The sequence below is a fragment of the Cylas formicarius genome, unplaced genomic scaffold (genome assembly GCF_029955315.1).
Source record: "Cylas formicarius isolate icCylForm1 unplaced genomic scaffold, icCylForm1.1 PGA_scaffold_8__14_contigs__length_24414737, whole genome shotgun sequence".
Taxonomy (NCBI): domain Eukaryota; kingdom Metazoa; phylum Arthropoda; class Insecta; order Coleoptera; family Brentidae; genus Cylas; species Cylas formicarius.
Window position 1 is genome coordinate 9,532,611 of NW_026844361.1, and position 20,722 is coordinate 9,553,332.

Here is a 20,722-nt window from a genome sequence, read left to right on the forward strand (position 1 = left end):
CAAACAATGCTGTAACTTTTAATTATCATTTAGATAACGTATTATGTGATGTGAAGTGAAAATGTTAAGGACTTGAGTCTAACGTTTGACCCAAAACTTTTCTTTAAAAATCATGTGGACGAAGCCTGTAGAGGTGCACTCAAAATGCTTGGACCCACAGTGAGAAATTCTACAGATTTTGCATTATAAAACTGTTATACTATAGTTATATGTGCGCTCGAAAGTAGAGCACGGTTCAACGGTGTGGCAATCAATATTTGGCAAGTACATCACTCAAATTCAAAAACGTACAGAGAAAGTTTCTGAAATTTTTTCACTCTCATGTAAATGAGTGATTTATTACGAATTACGTTGGAGGTACCTTTCATTTCAGTTTCAATATAAACTTTGCAATTCATTAGCGGATTGCCCTGAGTTGTTGAGCCAGCTGAACTTTCATGTTCCTTCAAGGACTGTAAGGACATCACCTGCATTTCACCTAGTAACTCCAAGAACCAATTTTTTGATCAAAGATCAAAGTGACTTCTGTAATGACATTAACTTTTTTGTCTTTGTCGCTCACAGTTTACCACATTAATTAAACATCAATTTGAAATATTGGATTGTATGTTTCACTATTGCTTTGCTGGAGTGAATATAGTTTCATATTTATTACTTATACTTATTATAGTTATAGTTTATAGTTCTTAATATGAAATTGTCTTCTAAATGGGTGTTAATCTGCTAGACGATAAAGATTATTATTATTGATGACTGATGGCTATGTTTGAATGTATCGCAACTGTAGAGAATACAGCGTACGTAGTGTTCTGTGTCCCCTCGGCATAATACAGTGCTTCTGATATATTGTTTCCGATTTTTCAAAAAAACTTCCACAGGATACTGTAATACTTTTTACAAAACTTCTGGATTCCTCCTGCGTCGGTTTTTGGTGAGTCGAACTTGCTGACGTTTCGCCAATCATCCTGTTGGCTTCTTCAGACCTTGACTGAAACTGGTTCGTATTTTACATTGTACCTGCTTATATATCATATATCAGTCATCCGAGACGGTGTTTATGCCCCTCATTTAGCTCCGCCTCCCTCAAACAATATATAAGCAGGTACAGGTAAAATACGAGAGAAACGTCAGCAAGTTCGACTTACCAAAAACCAACGCAGGGGGAATCCAGAAGTTTTGTAAAAAGTATAACTTTAACTTCGTCCATAATATACTGGGAGTCTATTCTTATATGTGAACAAAATTCTTTGCCCTTGACAGCTGATTTCGTGAGCCCGAAGAATCTTCTTCCATATTTAAAATAATTTTATATTTGAAACTCTAAAAAGTTCCTTTCTAGATGACTTTAAAGTCAATTAGAATTGTGTCAGAACAGTAAATTAATAAACCAAAATTTTCTCAACCCCTATATCAAAATCCGATGATTTTCAAGTTCAGTGTCCGAAGTGTCTCGCAAAAGAGCAAATGCACTGATATATCTATTTTATTAAACAGTATCGCCGGAATAGTTATACACCGATGAAATCCTCGAAAAATGATATCGATGAACAGTACATTATTGATTGAAAGAAAAAGTGTAGTGATTTTCAATTTCACTGAAACTAACCACATTGTTTCTGTGCCAAACCCTATGTAAAATGTTACTCCTTATGTTAATTTCAGAGTGTAATAAATTTAAAAATTGAAGACTCTTACATTTGTCTTCAAAATAACATATAGCCGTTTTAATTAATGTTAATGGCTATTCCGCGAGTGAAACAAATAGATTTTGAACACATACGTACTCATTTAAGTTATTACTTATAATTTGTATATATTTAGTGAAATCGTATTTTAGAGTAGTACTATGATTTCATTAAACTCAAATAAACATCTTTATATGTTTTAAACACCCTCTGTACAAGAATACCGAATGGTCGGGTGTTTCATTGCTGCCGACATCCGTAAATAATCCCACAAACATTAACACTATTTAAACGGCCTATTGGGATCACTGGAAAAGCAAAATGGAAGAGATGGAAATAATTAATTTACTTTGGTTTAGACAATAATATGAAAAGACTGTCATGGTATGGTCTGTTTATAGATATAAGAAAGTGACCAATTGCATTTGAATGCGATTATCCAAGGGTGGTCATGAATATACAATGCAACAAGATTATTACCTAAAGTTTCGGAATTTAAATTCAGGTAAAATTGTGGTCCTTAATAGAAAATAATTTTATACCTACCTGTGTTTAATATTCTTTGGTTTGGTATACTACTTAGTTTAAGTTTATTACTAATCATTCTTATTTCGTGTGTAATACAGCCTGTGTTGAATCGTTGAATCGGGTGCGAATTATGCAAAATATGTGCGAGTCTAGTGAATCTCGGGAGAAAATACTATTCTATTGCGACTAAGGAAGTGCCAGCAAGCAAGCATCTTTAAAAGAAACGGCCATATTGACGAAAATTCCAACATCAACTGTGTGGAAAATTGTGAATAATCCTATTTCAGCGAGGAAAAAAAAAAAGAAGCGATGCTGACATTTTGTCGAGTATAGATGAAAGTGATCAAGATATAATACGGCGTAAAATTTACCAGTTATACGAGGAACAAGCGTGCCTACATTCAATATCTTAATTAGGAGGCTTGAAAAAGATGAAACCGGTGTTAAATGTGGCAGAACTATCTCATGGAAGTGTACTCAACACATAGGATTTAGATTTAAAAAAATTGACAAAAGGCAAGTTTTAATGGAATCTTTTAGAATCCGGAAATAGCGACCGGAATATCTAGAAAAAAATAGGATTTACAGCGAACAACAAAGGCCAATTATTTACTTGGATGAAGCCTGGTTCGACACTTATGATACTCCGGAAAAGGGTATGAACTGATAGGTGTAAAATAAACGCGCCATCAAAAAGAGGTAAAAGAATAACTATTTTGCATGCTGGCTCTAAAAATGGTTGGATTTCAAATGAATTTTCTCTGTCTGCGAAAAATATGAAAGATTCTTCTCTGTATTACCATGAAGACACCACCACTGATTTATTTGAAAGTTCCAAACATTAGTCCTAATAGGGTTATTGTAATGGACACAGTAGACAGTTGACTAAAACCCCTTCCTCATGTGACACAAAAGGAGCAATCTAAAACTATATGTATAATAACGACATTTATTTTCACGAAGATTGTAACAAAGCAACATGTTTGGCATCAACTGAAATCTGCCATTCGGCTATGATAGCGATAGCGATACTGATATATTATGTGAATAATTTTAAGTAATTTAAATAGGTAATGAAAATAATTTTATTTTAGATTTAAACATAAACACATCCATAAATAAATAAATATTGTTTAGTATCTTTCCTAACAAAACCCCAAATAATTAAAAAGTACGGACCTGTTTGGCCATATTTGGCCAGTTTTGCTGGTTCGCCATTGGAAATAAATCAGACCACGAAGTTTCTTGGTTCTTATATTGATAGCTCCTTGAGATGGGACCGGCACATTGACAATGTCTGCAATAAACTAAATAAAACCTTTTTCGCAATATTAACAATTAGAGATTCATTTCTTGAGAAGGTACTAATAGCTTTTTACTACGCGTCAGCTTACTCTTCCATTTCACACAATATTGTCAACTGGGGACAAGCGAATGATGCTGAGAGAGTGTTTATACAGCAAAAAAGAATACTTAGGCTGATTTTTAAACTTCCTCCGAGGCAATCATGCAAAGAGACATTTCAACAGCACAAAATATTAACAATGCCTTGTATATACCTATTTAAAATACTTTTGATCACACGTAAAAATAAATATTCACATAGGAAGCATACTGATATCCACAGTTACAATACTCGCAATAGAGAATATCTGCTGAAGCCAAAACTCAACCATGTTTTATAAAAAATCACTAAGTTACGCGGGACCATATTATTATAATTTGCTGTCTCCAAGCTTAAAAAATTTATCTATAAATCAATTTAAAAAACACATCAAGAGGCTCCTGTCGGCCAATGCTTTCTACAGCCTGAAAGAATTTGAAGCGTACCTGAGAGCATCGTAAATAACGTCAAAAGTTTACCGAGATTTTTCTAATGTATACTCTCTTTTATTTTAAATTACATTAACTTGTTTGTCATATTTGTTATATAAATATATACTCGTATTCGTTCTATACATTACTTAAGATTATGATATACATTGTTTTTACAATGAAACTTGTAATTTATTATTTGTATTTATTGACGAAACATCCATTGTACCACCTGGTTTTGTGAATAAATAATCTATCTATCTATTTCATTTTTACAGCTTGCCCGGGTCTTTCCTTAATTCGTATCAGTTAGTCACTTTCTTATATCTATGAACAGACTTTATACGGATTATTACATAATAAGACATTATGACAGGGTAGGCTTCGAAAAAGTGACATGAAGTAATATTCCAAACGTCAAAGGCATACTAGATCGTGCCAGCAGCGTTTTGTATTATTCAATTGCATTAAATGCCTTTATTAGATGAAGGTGTCGACATCGTTGCGGTACATTTTGAATGTTTTGGCAATGCAGTAATTCCTGCAAAGTTTTTCCAGGATGCAGAGCCAAACGACTAAACTTTCTATTGTCGTAGTAGTTTAACCACTTTACTGCGTTTTTCGATTCGACGGACGCTAACGCTGTTGACGGGAATGAAAAACCGCACGAAGGAAATTTGGGACGGGCGATGTCGGCTCCGGAAATTAATCCATCGCGGTAAAAGGTTACCGGAACGTTACAATTGCGTTTCAAACGACTTCTGTACGGCCCTTGGGGCGACCTCTTTGTCAGGAAAAGGTACGGGGATAAAGTTTGTTGTCCCTAATAACATGAAAGACATCGAAACACGGGTGTGTTCTAAAAATTTGATTACCCCTATCATTCAACTGAATTAGTATTTGGGCCGCTTGTAAGTAAGCGCCTTGAAAATACCTATGATTTTGGCAAATCGGTTAATAAACTATCCTCCGAGAAACCGCTATTTTGAATTCTTCAAAGAAACTTCCACAGGCTACTGTAATGCTTTTTACAAAACTTCTGTATTCCTCCAGCGTCGGTTTTCGTTTAGTCGAAATTGCTGACGTTTCGCCAATCAGCGCCCCTCTCAAACAATATATAAGCAGGTACAGAGTAAAATACGAGCCAGTTTCAGTCAAGCTCTGAAGAAGCCAACAGGATGATTGGCGAAACGTCAGCAATTTCGACTAAGCAAAAAAAGCGCTATTTTGAAATTTGAAAATGCTAAAATTGCGATATCTTTGGCTCACATTAATATTGTTTGGCAAATTTTGATAGGAGTTACGGATTGGGATAGAACAAAATCACTTACTTGTTTTCCTGTAAGTCAATTGGCAACGAAAACCATCTCTGCAAATAATTTCTAACCATTTTTATTGATAATTCGTCTCCCGATAAATTAAAAAAACTATAATTATTTTCTTTGCCTCAAATTTTTCGCATATCGTTTGATTTGTAACTGTAACTAACTAAACATTATAATTGAAATTCACTATAATGAGGTAATGTATTTTCGATGAATTAATCAATTTATAGTACTTGCAAGATATAGCGTTCTCATATGTAAATCTGTTAAATATTTGCGAAACGTATGACGTCTAAGTATATCTTTTATCTTACGATTACGTCAATGCCTAAGTCGGATAACGCTATTAAAACACTTTATTTTACCACGATTAATCCTAACCTAACTAAGAACCACTATTTAAGTAGCCTTTTAACAAAAAAATTGAAATAAATCAACAATATAATGGTCCTTGGTCTTTCCCTCACTTATTTTTGAGGTTTAGTGAATGACGAGGGATAAAAAATTCTGATGAATGGTGTTTTTGCTGTCGTGGCTATAAGGACACGAAGGCCGCCAAGGTAACGACGGCCCAGGGTAGATGAGGTGCATGATTGTACCAGAAGCCCTTTGTGAGGTGGCTAAAACGAATGCAACAATAGTGGAGAGCACTCTTAGCCCTCCCATATGTATTTTGTTTTGTTACTTCCCAATCTCCTTCTCAAAAATGCTAGATCTAGGTCTTACAGTATTACTACTGTAAAAATATTAATTTGATCATGCATCTATTATGCAATATCCTTGCTAAAGGGCTTTCCGATCTTCGAGATATGGCTTAATGCTAGAGTTGTTTATTTGCTGTTAGAGCTGTATTATCGATGTAGTTAGTACCACAGTTTTCGGATGCGAATTGTAATATATATTTTAATTATTCTCGAGAAGAACTCTTAGACGAAATATCTTAGCTTCTAAGTGCCGCTTTTTAGCAATTCTGTTGCAGTATTTTCTGGCTCTGCTGCATTACTGTTATTCAACGAGTTTAAGGCCCTCCTTGGTAATATCTACCTAGAACATTTGTACGTTATAGCGCCTGCGTGATTTATTGGGATATTCATCTTCTCTCATTACAATTATAATTATATGTATTATTAATTGTCAATGATGAATAATTGAAAAAAATTCTCAAGAGAGTGGGAGCCCTGTTGTACTATGACTCACGAGAATTCAAGACGTTGCATGTCACAAGTCCAAAAATCGTAGATATTCCTCGCTTAAGGTTTCCTTTATCGACCTGGCGCACTTACAGAAATAATGCCCGCGCTATTCAGGTATGCCTTCAAGGTTGAATGACTATTTATTGAAATAATTCTTACGATCGATATCCTTCTCTAGCAAGCGCGAACAAAGCTCCCATTGTGACCGAACGCAAATAGGGGTGATGCGTTTGAGGCACAAAAGGAACTTTGTGCGACCGGAATCCATAGCCGACTTTGGAGAAACACACGCGTATCAGGTGAGAAACAATCGAGTGACGTTTTCGTGCTCGTAAAACGCCAACTTGATTCGTTTAACGATTCTTACGCAAAACGTAATTTGTTTTGGTGATGCAAAGCCGTAACCGAATTAAAAGAAAAAATCGATCGAGTCGCGAGCGGAAACAAATGAAGCGAAACGGGATTTCGCCACCATTATTTTTAAAGCGAGGTCTGCTTCAAAGTCATTTCCATAATCGATGAAAAGTACGTGGATTGACGAAAAGAAAACTTTTAAAGTTTTTATCACGTACGTATTATCGGAAAATGTGAGTCCAATTTCAAAACAATTAATAAAAGAGGATAAGAAATATATTTCAAATAAAATACGTGCGAATTTTATGTTCGGGCGTACTTGATGGGAAAGAGATAAAATAGGGTCTAAAAAATGCAATGTTGCCAAAAGATTTTAAATTGCCGTTAATCTACTGTTTAAGGAATTAGCTTACAAAATTGACACAATATATCGAATAGAAGTCTGTTTCATTTAGTTACCTTTGACACTTATTCGAGTATTTCAAAGGCTTGTAGGAAAAAAAATAAAATAAACCCCAGCATACGCTCTGAAACACCAGAAACAAAAATCTTACATTTACTGGCTATAATGCAGCATTTTAAAATAAAGTTTATGATTTAAAGGAATTATTTTTCTTTAATTATCAAAAAAAAAAAAATCAAATATAAACTGATGCTGAAATCAATACTGTTTCGCAGACTATGGAGGAGTACAATATGACCCATCATCGCTCGCCCCCCGTAAATTTTAATTATTAATAAATACTATCTTCCACTACCTACTCTAATTATCTAAGCATTGAGCGTGCCTAAATTGACACTTCAAGATGATGATCTACTAAATTTTTTGACACTCTTTTAAATACCTACAGCATTGTTATCCGAGCAGCAATCTCTTAATACTCAAGTTATGAGAAGTATGTACTTCGCTTTATTTCACTCTAAAATGCAATATAGGGTCACCATATGGGAAAGATCTATTTAGGCAGTGTTGGCAGTATTGCGTCTTTAACAAAAATCTCTCCGAATTCCTCTTGGTTTGGACTATAGAGAATCCCGTAGAACACATTTTCCCAGTATTCATATTATGACTTTATATACAATGGCCTAATCGAAATTCACTCTGATAAATTAAGCTTTTCTGTTCAGTCTGACATTCATTTTTACGCAACGCGTAATGCACCCCGATACAATCAAATATTTTGAATTTAATGGTCAATTTTATATTGCTAAACAAGGATTAATTATGGGAAACCCACTTAGTCCACTACTTCCAGAAATTTTCATGAACAATTTAGAAAATTTATTTAAAATATAAACAACCTCTGGTGGTATAGATATGTAGATAATGTTTTTGCTTGTTTTACTGGAACGAAAAAGACAACTGCAGTCCTTTTTGAATCAAAAAGCAGTGCTAAATAACTTTGAACTCTATCCATCCCATATTAAACATCGAACCCAAAATTTATAACACAATAAAATACATAGAAAAATCTAGCAAGGAAAATTCGAAACATCTATCTAAATTTGATCTTAAGGTTGCTTTTAAAACTGTAACACCATAAGACATTTAGTAAAAAACAATAAAACTAAATTACAAAAAACTTAAAAATCCGGAGTCTACAAGTTGAAATGTGGATCATGTCCCAACATGTTGAACATTTAAGAAAGGCATTGATGAACATAAAAGGGCGTATAAAAATAAAAGGTGGGGTTCTACCAATGCCATTCATTTAAATTCAGAAATGCACAAGTTTGACGATAATTTTGAGATTTTACATAATCAATCAAAAGGAAAAGAACTAAATTTGTTGGAGGCTATGGAGATGAACAAAATTAGATATTCGAATCTATTATTTAAGGACCGACCAATTGGATTTAAATGAGTCTCCGTTGTTAAATTTAAGTTTATAACTCTACACCTTTTATTAAAAATCTATTACTACCTGTTTATATATATAGGGGTCGGAATATTATCATATGTTTTATTTGATAAAGGAACGGTGTTGCCGAAACAGATGTCATAAATTTAATGGACTTTTATCAAGCAAAAGCCACCTCAGTCCAATTCTTGTGATATGAAACTCCTCGGTAACAAGTCTTTTAAGGGAGGTGCCAAACCTACGATAAATGGTTTTTACAGTTTCGATGAATACCTAAATTTCAAATTCTAAACCTGTGTAACCTATTTTTAGAAATTTGTTTCGTGAGTTTAAGTGTTTTATACTTTTATTCATATATTGTTTTATTACCCATATATGAATTTGTTTATTATTCAAGCTTATGAAAACAGGGTAGAATAAAAACAGAAGAAAGGATTAGAAAACGGGAAAATTTAGTGACTTCTCCATGTTTTTCGGGATAGGGCCGTGGCTGCGGTAGAATGATTCAGGCGTGCCTTTTTCATATTTTCCTAGTTTTCTAGGATATAGGAAACCGTTGTCGATTATTTTTGGAAAAATTCTTTTTAAAATAAAGGTTTGCTTTGGATCTGACGTTGACCGATTTAAACATTTAAGTTATGTTTTTTTTTTCAAACAATTTTATTTATATCTAACTCTCATATTCCGATAATTTATTTGACAAAAGGGTAGTCGTGTTTTAGGTATAGGATCTGGCAAACGCCATTTTGTTAGACCGGGCCTACAGAAATAAAAACAAATGCTGCAATTTAAGTGGAAAAACAAGAAAAATAATACATCAAAAACGCGGTACTTTCCTAAGTAGAAAAAGTGCGAAGTATCGTGTATATTTTAAAGTCGATAAAAGTTAAACAACATCTTCTTACCCTTTAATGACTGCGCAGGTGGCTCCTATCGTGAGGGTTAAGCTGAACAAACTCATCCAAAACAAACCCATCTCACAAAACGACAAACTCAAAAACTACTTAATTCACTACCGAATCGATAATATCGAAATCCAAAAACAAAAGTTTCGGCTGAGGAAGCGGTTTTTCAAAAGCCGGTCGACCGCGTGCGTTTCTGTTGCGAACAACGCTTCATTGGAAGAAATGCTCCAGGAATCCCCACCTTATATGTTTTGCCTCCGGTAGAACCATCGAGACAGAGTCGCGTGGAGGTGGCGGCGCGCGCGCTTGTATTTTGACGAGATTTAAATTGGGTGGAGCGAACCCTGCGCCATGCTCGTGTCATATAGGGAGCGCGTAAAAAGTACTTCTTCGTCCGTTTTGCTAGCCTTTGAGTGAAAGAAAAAAGATACTGATGTTAGGCAGAACCCAGGGTTTTGGATATACCATAAAGTCAGCCCCAATGGGGGATTTTCTTTCTTAAACGACCAAATTTCTTGAAACCGATTTTAGTTATACACTTTAATACATAAAGCATGCTGCCATAAGCGATCATGAAGCTCCAACAGCTGGGGGAATGAGTATTCGTCCCTAAATTACTATAATTAATCAAAATAAAAAGATTTGTTCAACAAACGCAGCAGACTCAAAATTAGTGTATTTTACCCAGTTTCTTAATGCGAGGGAATAATACAAATTTGCCAATCACAAGGACCATTAAGCAGAGTGGACGACTTAAAGGTTATATTGTAAAGTTCAAATAAATTGCAACGATAAATTGTCTATTTCGGTTTTTAAGACATATGCACCTCGAATAGGTCATAAGCAAGTGTCAAACTATTGAACTGAGGTGGCTTTTACTTGATGAAAATCCATTTAACAAAATAAATAAGAACTCGAAGTTTACATTTTTACGAAATTATATGCCATTTGTTTCGACAACACCGTGTGTCTTTATCAAATGTAATATTTACAAACTACCTACTACTATATATACCGAAAAATGACAATAAAACCTTAATTTATGTTTTGAGAATTTAAGTTTAAAAATGGAGTGGTATTTAAATTTAATTAATCGTTAAGCAATACATTTGAATGTCTCATTTTGTTAATCTCCATGGCTTCCAATAGATTTAATTTTCTACTTATTTTGTGTATGTAAAATATCAAAATTGTCGTCAAAAATGTGTTTTCTGTGTTTAAGTGTGTAGCATAATTAAAATCTAGACTATTGTTTTTAAACGCTCTTTTATGTTCGTTGCATTACTTGAAGGATCTACCTGATTGTCCAATATAAATTTTAGGACCAGATCCGCATTTCAACCTGTAGACACCTGATTTTTGGGATTTTCGACATTTCATGTTCTTAAAAAAAATTCTCTTGTGTTGTTAGTTCTGAAAGCTATTTTTAAACCACATTTTTGACAAATTTTGAAACTTTTTCACTGGGTTCTCCTATTTATGTAATTGTTTTAAATTGTTCGTATTCTGTATTAGGTTTCGGATAAATAGAGTTTACTGTTGTCTGGATTTGTTTTTTATTTATAGTTTCATCGATAATGGACGGATTGTAGCCGTTGTTCAGTGCAATTTGTTTATTGATATTAAGTTCTTTGTTGTAATTTTCTGTTGAGAGTGTTGTATTAAGAAGTCTGTGTATAAAAGAGTAAAATGCAGCCATTTTGTGTGTACAAGGGTGATTTGAGCTGTTATGTATGACTGTATGCACAGTACAACTAGACTATTGTTATATTTACGTTATTCGACTTAAGAAGAAAAATAAATTGTTTTCGGAGCATTTTTTTATATATTAATATTATTTACCGGTCTACAATCTGAACTTTCATCGCAAGTGATTAATTTGAGGGAATTTTGTTGTCCACAACAAATGCAAATGAGATGTATTATGTACGTATCATGTTTTCAAATTCGGTATCAGAGTAAAACAAAACACTAAAAGCTTTTCTGGGTTAGAAAATCTCAAAGCGTGAGACTCGCACATTTTAGGTAAAGCCAAACGTGGCGATCTATAAAATAGAAAAATTTTCATAATTTAATAAAATTTTCGTAATACGTAATTCATTCGTAACTACAATATGTATGGGCACCTTTAGGCCTTAAATTTTGGGAAATAGAGTTTAAGGTCGATGGCCCTCGAAAGGTGGGTCTTCTTTTATTGAACAACCGAACAAATGTTCCTCGTATACTATTTCCTGGTATGGTTTATTATCGTCGAGAATTCTTAGAACTTTGTAATTGTTTCCGAGAAATTTTAATTATCTATTTGTGCGATGTTTACTAGACCAAAGTATAATTGCATTTACGTCACTCCGTGGATTACTGGAGTCTCATTGTTTATAAAACAATTTTGAACCGCGATAATTAAGTAATTAATAGTATTTTAAGGAAGTGTAAGGTGACTGAAAAAAAAATAAAGGAATATAAAATTTAAAAAAACGCAAATAAATGTATTAAAAGCGACTTTCGAAATTTTTGAAATTGCACTGACGGAATACCATACGCAAGAAGTCAAATCTTAATCTTAACCACGAAAATGTAAAGTAAATAAAATCAAATAAATGCAAATATGCATAACGGCTGCTTGAATGAGCAGCAATTATGCACCTATCTATCCGAGAGTATCTTTAGGTAACCAGATCTATTTAGTCAATGGGTAAACTTATCGGAGGTCAATAACCTCTCTAGTAAAGGGTGATAGGCCCGCGTTTACGAAACTATAAGCTAACAAAAATGCAAGCCCCTATATAAAAACTGTAGAGTATGACGTTTTCGACAATATTTGTCGCACTTTAATAACAATTGTAAGTACAATCGAATGTTACACTAATTATTATATATGTGAACCGTTTCAAAATTGCAACCTATGTAAAATTAATTTAATTAATTTTGATAAGAAGAATAATGACCCAGTTAACGTCATGCCTATAAAATTTTATAACCATTTACCTCAATGAAAGGGTTGGGCAAATATATTTAAATATTCGATAAAGGATAGTATACAGTTCTTGTAGAGGATATGAGAAATATTTTTTAGAGAAAATACTTACTTTTAAAAGAGAATAAGTTTAAACTTTTTACAGAGTCAGGGGGATTCTTAGAAAAAAATCCGGACCGTAATAATTCACTTCAAAATTCAATTTTTATACTAGTCTTAACTCTTGTACTATAGATGTGAAATTCAATATGTGTTGTGAAATTTATACTTTTTTCGTGAACATGTATAAGAGGTGAAGATATACAGACCTGTAAGAGTCAGCAGTCATGTATACAGTATTGTCTGGGTATGGTCTGTTCATAGATATAAGAAAGTGACCAATTGCTTTTGAATGGGATTATCCAAGGGTGATCATTAACATACAATGCAACAAGATTATTACCTAAAATTTTGGAATTTAAATTCAGGTAAAATTGTGGTTCCTAAAAGAAAATAATTTTGTACCTAACTGTGTTTAATATTCTTTGGTTTGGTATACTACTTAGTGTAAGTTTATTAGTAATCTTGAATCGTGTGCGAATTATGCAAAATATGTGCGAGTCTAGTGTATATCAGGAGATGCTCCCCCCCCAAATGTAGAAAACACTATTCTATTGAGACTAAGGAAGTTATAAACGAAAATTGACGAAAATTCCAACATCAACTGCATGGAAAATTGCGAATAATCCCATTTCAGTGAGAAAAAAAAGAAGCCATGCTGACATTTTCTCGAGTGTAGACGAAAGTGATCAAAATATAATATGGCGTAAAATTTACCAGTTATACGAGGAACAAAGCGTGGCTACATTAGATATCTTAATTAGGAGACTTGAAAAAGATGAAACCGGTGTTAAATGTGGCAGAACTACCTTATGGAAGTGTATTCAACACATGGGTTTAAGATTTAAAAAAATTGACAAAAGGCAAGTTTTAATGGAATCTTTTAGAATTCGGAAATGGCGACTGGAATATTTAGAAAAAATTAGGATTTACAGACAACAACAAAGGTCAATTATTTACTTGGATGAAACCTAGTTCGACACTTATGATACTCCAAAAAAAGGTTTGGGTTGACTCAACTGATAAGTGTAAAACAAACGCGCCATCAAAAAGAGGTAAAAGAATAACTATTTTGCATGCTGGCTCTAAAGATTCCAAATGGACTTTCTCTGTCGGCGAAAAATATTGAAGATTCTTCTCTGGATTACCATGAAGACACCACCGCTAATTTATTTGAAAGTTGGTTTAAAAACAAACTAGTTCCAAACATTCCTGCTAATAGCGTCATTATAATGGACAATGCAAGTTATCACAGTAGACAGTTGACTAAAACCCCTTCCTCATGTGACACAAAAGCAGCAATCCAAAACTGCATGTATAATAACGACATTTATTTTCACTTAGATTATACCAAAAAGCAATTAATTGAGGCTCTCTAAAGCTTGAACCTACAAAAGGAATACGTCCGTTATAATAATGCAAAAAATCTGACCACTGATGTACCATTGAACATGTTTGGTACCAACTGAAATCTGCCACTCGTCGCAACAACTTTTTCCCCGTGTTAACTCCAATGTCCTCAAACTTATAGAAACCGAAGTTTTTAACATCCCTCCACAAAGTTGGGCAAACTCTGTTAAACATATGGAAAAAGCAGAACAATCGTATATTCATATAGCAAATAATACAGAACAAAGAATAATTAGAACAGGCGATGATAGCGATAGTGATACTGATATATTATGCGAATAATTTTAAGTAATTTAGATAGGTAATCAAAATAATTTGTAATTTTATTTTTGATTTTAACATGAATACATACATAAATAGATAAATATTATTTAGTATCTTTACTAACAAAATCCCAAATAATTAAATTCTAAGCAAAGTATGGACCTGTTGGGCCATATTTCATTCTTACAGCTTGCCCGGGTCTCTCCTTAATTCGTATCAGTTAGTCGCTTTCTTATATCTATGAACAGACTTTACCCTAGCCCATAAATGATCGTTGAAACGTTCCTTTCAAGGGCGTAAATGTGGGGGCCATAGTTAATGCTTTTATTATTCAATAAAACACCAATTGAAATTGAAAAACTAACCAAAACTATAAAAAATGAGTCCAATAAGGTTGCTTTGCTGATTTTTAACATGTTATATTCAAAGAATCTCTATATGAAATTGCAGGAGGGATTAAGATAAACCCGGTACTAATCAACCACAGTATGCAGACAAAAACAGGTATTAAACAAAATACTTGCTTACAGCGAAAAGTTTTGGTATCCTCGTTTAATACTTCGGTGTTATCGTCAACGAACAAAATGACTCAATAAAGGAAATTAGGGTAGGAACTGAAGAAGCCTATAGGTCCATTACAAATAGGACACAATTTTCCTTAGCATGATAGTTCGTATGGTTGCAAAGTTAGATACTTGATCGGACCATGGAAAAAAAATCAACACTTTTGAAATGCATTTATGTGGAAGAATGTTGCGCATATCATGCGTAGCAAGAATATCTAACACCGAAGCAAAGAACGAAAACCCGGATGTAAATAGGCAACATAATACGAGGTGAAAGGTATGAATTACTCAGGCTGGCTATAGAGCAATAAGTTCATGGTGTGTAGGATAGGAGACAGAATTATCTTGGTATGGTGACTCACCAGCAGTTTCCAAAATCACATTGACTAATTAGATAGCCAAACTCTCAGAGACAGAGGATTAAGAAGAAGATGATTCACGTTGTGCAGTAATTTTTCACGAGTGAAAAAGAAATGTTTCTTCTACACAGTTAATGGCAATTTCTTGGGGCCTCAAGCACTTTGAAAGTCTTTTTTTATTCGACATATGTCATCGCAGAATAGAGTTCAGAGGGCAAAAGACCCAATTTCAATATCCATAAAAGAATGTATAAAAGTATGGCAGATATATGCAGAAGGAAGGGGTTTAATTTAAATTTCTCAGTGTCTTGTTGTAGAAGTGTCGAAATAAAGATAACAAATAAATGAAACGGAGGAAAACTAAATAAATTTGACCTATTTTACGGACAAGTTTACAAACGGTGCTTTTCGCGAAAAGTATTCTTGCGTTTCCCGCAAAAGATGGCAATTTTCAACTAAATAAATGATGGCGGCGCATTAGAAGCCCGTTCCCGCACATTATGTGCTCTTTTTTTATATCACGTGTATTTTTTTAACTTTCATAATAATGTGGTGCAAAAGCAGTAATTCTTTCTTTGTTATTATTTGTATGCCAATAATTCCCAATTCACAATATTTTTATTTTATGTTAATGTTAATGTATGTTAACGATTTTTAGGAATTTTAAGGCCATTATTAAATTTGGGCTGGAAGAGATTCTCGTTTGACGACTAGGTCCTAAGTCACCCTCATAAGTGATTTCCCGAGCGTATTTCATGCTTCTTATATATTTTTTAATTTTTAGAAAATTACTTAAGACTGATTATATTGAAGAACGCCTAGAAAGTGTCGAGGAGGAGTATTCCAAAATTCAATTGCCATTATTATAAACCATCTTAATCGATTTTGTTTATGAGCTATCAACAGTTCAATTTAATTTCGGTGTCGGAAATAAGCCACTTACCGTCTTACCTGATATATAGCCATCCATTACTCCTTTATTACCGAGTCAAGAACGTAATAAAACGGTGATATTCACACCAACTACAAGATGTTTCAATAATTCTCTGCTATCAGTGAGTGACAAATTTGTTATCTTAAAGAACAAACTGTTGGCCGATGTTCCCGGGCAAAAGGACAGAAGTGGACCTTTCAAGATAAGTCCAGACAGACCAGTAACGGCATATAAGATTTTAATGGGGCTTGGCCAGGATGACTATTCGGTTGACACCTAGAAAACTGTAATGAACCACCTGGAAATATATGAATTTCGCTTAGGAAACGAGTAACCGTAAAGCACTTTTACTGGAAAGGGATGAAATTGCTAGCTGGTAAAGAAAATACTTGAGAAGTATAAAGTAGTAATGAAGAGAGTACAAGAAAATCTTCTATCTTGATGATCTTCAAGAAAAAGGAAGACTAATAACACAGGTCTACAAAACTAAACTGTTTGACGGATGTTTTTATTTTGAAAACCGATTTTATATAATTTTGGTAGTCATTATTTCAAAAATTCTATGCATTTATTTTTATTAAGTAAGGTCTTTTGCAAATATTAAAGGCAAAGAAAAGGAAATTTCTAAAATAATTTATTTTGTATTCAGTAAAAAAGTGGGAATCCCAGTTTAAAAAAACAAGTGAAAAAAAAACTTTGTAATTTTCAACTTTTTGCCAGGAAGCTGCGTTGTCGGGACCTTCGGCTGCGTGTTTTTAAGGGCATCATCATCATTTTGCTCCATCTGCCTTGGTATCGCCAAGCCATTTTCTTAATGTTCAACAAACGTATATTAATAAGAAAAAACATTTTTAACATATCGAGTGCTATGAAAAAATGATAATCAAAAGTATGGCGTTTTTTGGAAAAAAGGCCCTAAAAATATACAAATAAACAAACAGCTTTCAAACATCAAAATCACTGTAGACCTCTGTAATCGTTCATATCCGAAGCAAAGTGAGATTTTTTAAAACAGGGATTGCTAGCCTTTCAGTAGTGCCATACGGGAGATCATACAACGAGGACATGAATTCGGATGTTTTTGAAGATATTTTCGTGACATGATAAAATATTCTCCTGCTCATTTAGTAGAAAGAAAAAATAAACCGCTGGGCAGATTAAATTCATTAAATAATTTACATTCCGATTCATCAAACTCAAACTGTAAAACTAGCGACGACCTTGACGTCCGTTTAACCGTTTCATTTTGCTAATAGAAAAAAATTGTCTAAATCGCATTCACATGTCCGTGTTTACTCGAAAACGTGGCGCTAAATAAATTAGGGGACTTTTCCAGTCACGTTGCTATTAAAACTATTGGCCAAGGGCTGTCGCGATATAATTTTTTTTCATCCGCTTCCGGTAACACCGTTAAAGGCAGATAGCGCAGGAAGGATATTTCCTTGGACATACGATGTCGCACTGCATAAAAGCAAGACGTGACCGGCGTGTTTTTGGTGACTTTGTCGATCGTAATAACGTTTCAACTATACAGGGTTCATTATGGTAGCATTCGTCACAATTTTTCATGTTTTTGTTTTACGATTTATTGGGCTCTCAAAGGATGTGCGAGGAGGGGTTTTAGACATCTGATCTTCCGCAAGGAAATAAAAATGAAAAAAAAACAGACACAATTTAGCCAACTACAATTTCAAAGTACGTGTTACCAAATTGAAGCTGGGTTGGATGGAATATGAAGGGGAGCAGAAAAATTAGTGTTAATAAATAAACAAAAAAACTCGCGAATCGCCCAATATTTAGGACAACCAAACAGCACATGACTCACCAAATTCACTATAACCACAATTCTAGATTGGCTTAAGTATATATTTATATATACTCAGAAATATGGACCCGTAATCTAGATGGCAACTAACTTATGCCTGGTAGAATATCACTCACGGAAGCAGTTCGTCAGAGGTTTTCGTGGCTACGTCGTCTTATTTCTACTTAATTGTATCTTATTGATAGCCACCCACGTTCCTGTTTTTACCATAAGAGGCGCATTTCAATTTTACATATGGATCTATGGTTCATACCCTATAGTAGGGATATGTGGGGTACATTAAAATGATCATACGATTGTAATTAAGCAAATGCAAAAAGCAAAAAGTCATGCTGAAAAGCTCGATAAAATGTAAAAGATTTATCTAAATCCAAATATTTCTTAATTTTATTCGGTTAATATATTTTATATTCAATTATTACTTTATTTATTGTGAGATCTCTATAGTAATGTTTACTTATATTTAATTCTTTCTATTTGTTTGCTGTTCTTTATTTCTTCTGGGTAGATTGTGTTTTCCCGTCCAACATCCATCGTGCCTATATCTTGCATCTATTTTTTGAATATGCTTTCTGCTTGCTGGAGTTTAATAATGTTTGTGTCAGATATGAACTCCTCCATAAACAGTTCACTTGTATGTTCTGGTTCCGTCTATTTTGCTCTATATAATTTTATAAGAGTAGAGTGATACGGCTTATTTGAGCTTTTTGTGTCCTTTATCAATGCCTTTTCTTTTTCAGTTATCTCTTGAGTTGAGTTGATGAAACTAACAACGAAAAATCTGAGAATCTATCTAAAACTATAACCAACAAAACATTCTTAACCGCCCATCAATATTAAAATCAAATCATTCGACACAGTCACTCTTTTAGCCCCCCCCCCCCCTCTTAAACAAGATATAAACAGGTATAAGTATACAATGCGAGTCAGTTTGAGTTAAGCTTCGAAGAAGCCAACAGTATGATTTTCGATATTTTCCTTGTGCAGCAACTTTGTATAATTAGACGCTAAATTAATATCCACTTTAGTCATTGATCTGTAGTATAGGTTTATTTTGTAATCATATTTGGCTCGTGAACGTCAGAGCATTGGAGACGCGAAAACTTTGATAAATAACAATCAAATTCTTTTGCAAAACGACCGAAAACAAAAACAAATTGACGTCAAAGATCATGAGACGGTTTATTTACTGTTTAGGTGAGAACGTTGGATTAACGAAACTAACGAACACACGTCGTCACAGAAAGGAATATATAGTGGCTTTTTGGCTTAAAACCCATAAAGCTTCACAACATTTTTTTATGATTTTAGTTTGATATGTTGCTAATAAAAGAGATAACGGATAGTCATTTTGCCAACTTCATAGTTTTCCAACTGCTAGCGTTAAATATCAGTTTTTCGACTGTAAAGAACGTAATGTCAATAAAGGTAAATCTTTCAACGATGCAAAGAAAACATGTCCAAAAAAAAATTACAACAATCGAAGGTGTGTTTGAAGTGAAATATGAAGCAATTTTTTTATTTTTGTTTCCATGTTAAACTTTACTTTTGACATAATACGTGTTTTAGTCAGCAGATTCACTCTTTAGTGATTTAAATAAACACAAACAATAAACAAGGGATTTTTCTAAAAAATTAATTATCTGCATAACGCATTGCCGATTTAAGAAGGGCCTTTGTAGTTATCGCAACCTGGTGAATTTGATACACATGACGTCACTTAAAACTTAGTATCAAAACACCATGTCGGTTTGCTTGCAGCCTTTACGTCCGTGTTTAAAATTTGACTTCCAATTATCTTTCGACGTCTGATTTATGCTCGTATTTTGTTAACCTTCACGCGAATTGTCATAACATTATGATAACATTTTGTATAAACGGTTTACAATTTAACAGCACCTTTTGTTAAATTGTTTAAAATATCGCGACTGACGCAAAAAGACTTTAATTTCGTCAACGAGGATACGTTATTGTTCTCGAATACATGGTGACCAAATGGTTGAAGACCTTGTAGATGCTGAACAGCCTTGCTTTAAACATTGTTTTTCTCGTGAAGTGAAACGAATCCATATGAATGTATATCCTAAATGTAGGGTGTCAATGTTTTAAGGAAATGATCTTTTTTGATATTATCTAAAGAGCGGAAGGAATTTGTGTGAAATTTGGTAAATGTAATTTCTACCACTGTGTCACATATTTTTGAACCAACAATGATACAAAGTTTTGAGTTTTTTTTCTCTTTCGTTGTAGCCGAGTATTAATGAGTCGTACGGTAAAATGAGGAAAAATTGAGCGCTTCTATATTAAATGAAACATTCCATTTTAGAGAGCATTTATTATTAATACACTGCAAAGTTTGATTAAACGTCTGGAGGTCAAATTCCTTGCGCTTTTATGCTAAGGACCGGCCGCTACGGCTCCTAGGGAACTTAATAAATATTTTAGCTAAATATTAGATTGGACCTAAATAAATACCAAGATGCGTTCACTCAAGCTAAGTTCAAAAGTAGTGTTTGTTGGTTGTTTGCTAATCTCGTTGCTAACTCACTACTCAATCCACCTCAAATAATATATTATGAAACAAGTTTGGTAAATGTCATTTTAGTCACAAATTTACTTTGGTA

At 33.7% G+C, this 20,722-nt stretch overlaps 1 protein-coding gene across 4 annotated transcripts in view; it reads right to left on the reverse strand.

Moving 5' to 3' along the window:
- Positions 1-20,722, reverse strand: part of LOC132705902 (flotillin-2) — a 289,458-nt gene that overhangs the window by 20,452 nt on the left and 248,284 nt on the right. The window contains exons 1-2 of one of the 4 annotated variants that reach the window (XM_060676853.1): positions 9,668-9,891; positions 5,360-5,397 (exon numbers count right to left, since the gene is read on the reverse strand). The exons of 1 other annotated variant lie outside the window; for it this stretch is intronic. In XM_060676853.1, coding sequence (XP_060532836.1) covers positions 5,360-5,397; positions 9,668-9,738 — 109 coding nt within the window. In that variant the 5' untranslated portion in view covers positions 9,739-9,891. Of the gene's footprint in view, positions 1-5,359; positions 5,398-9,667; positions 9,892-20,722 lie in introns of those variants that run through there. 2 more of the 4 variants (XM_060676854.1, XM_060676855.1) reach the window with 2 other exon arrangements.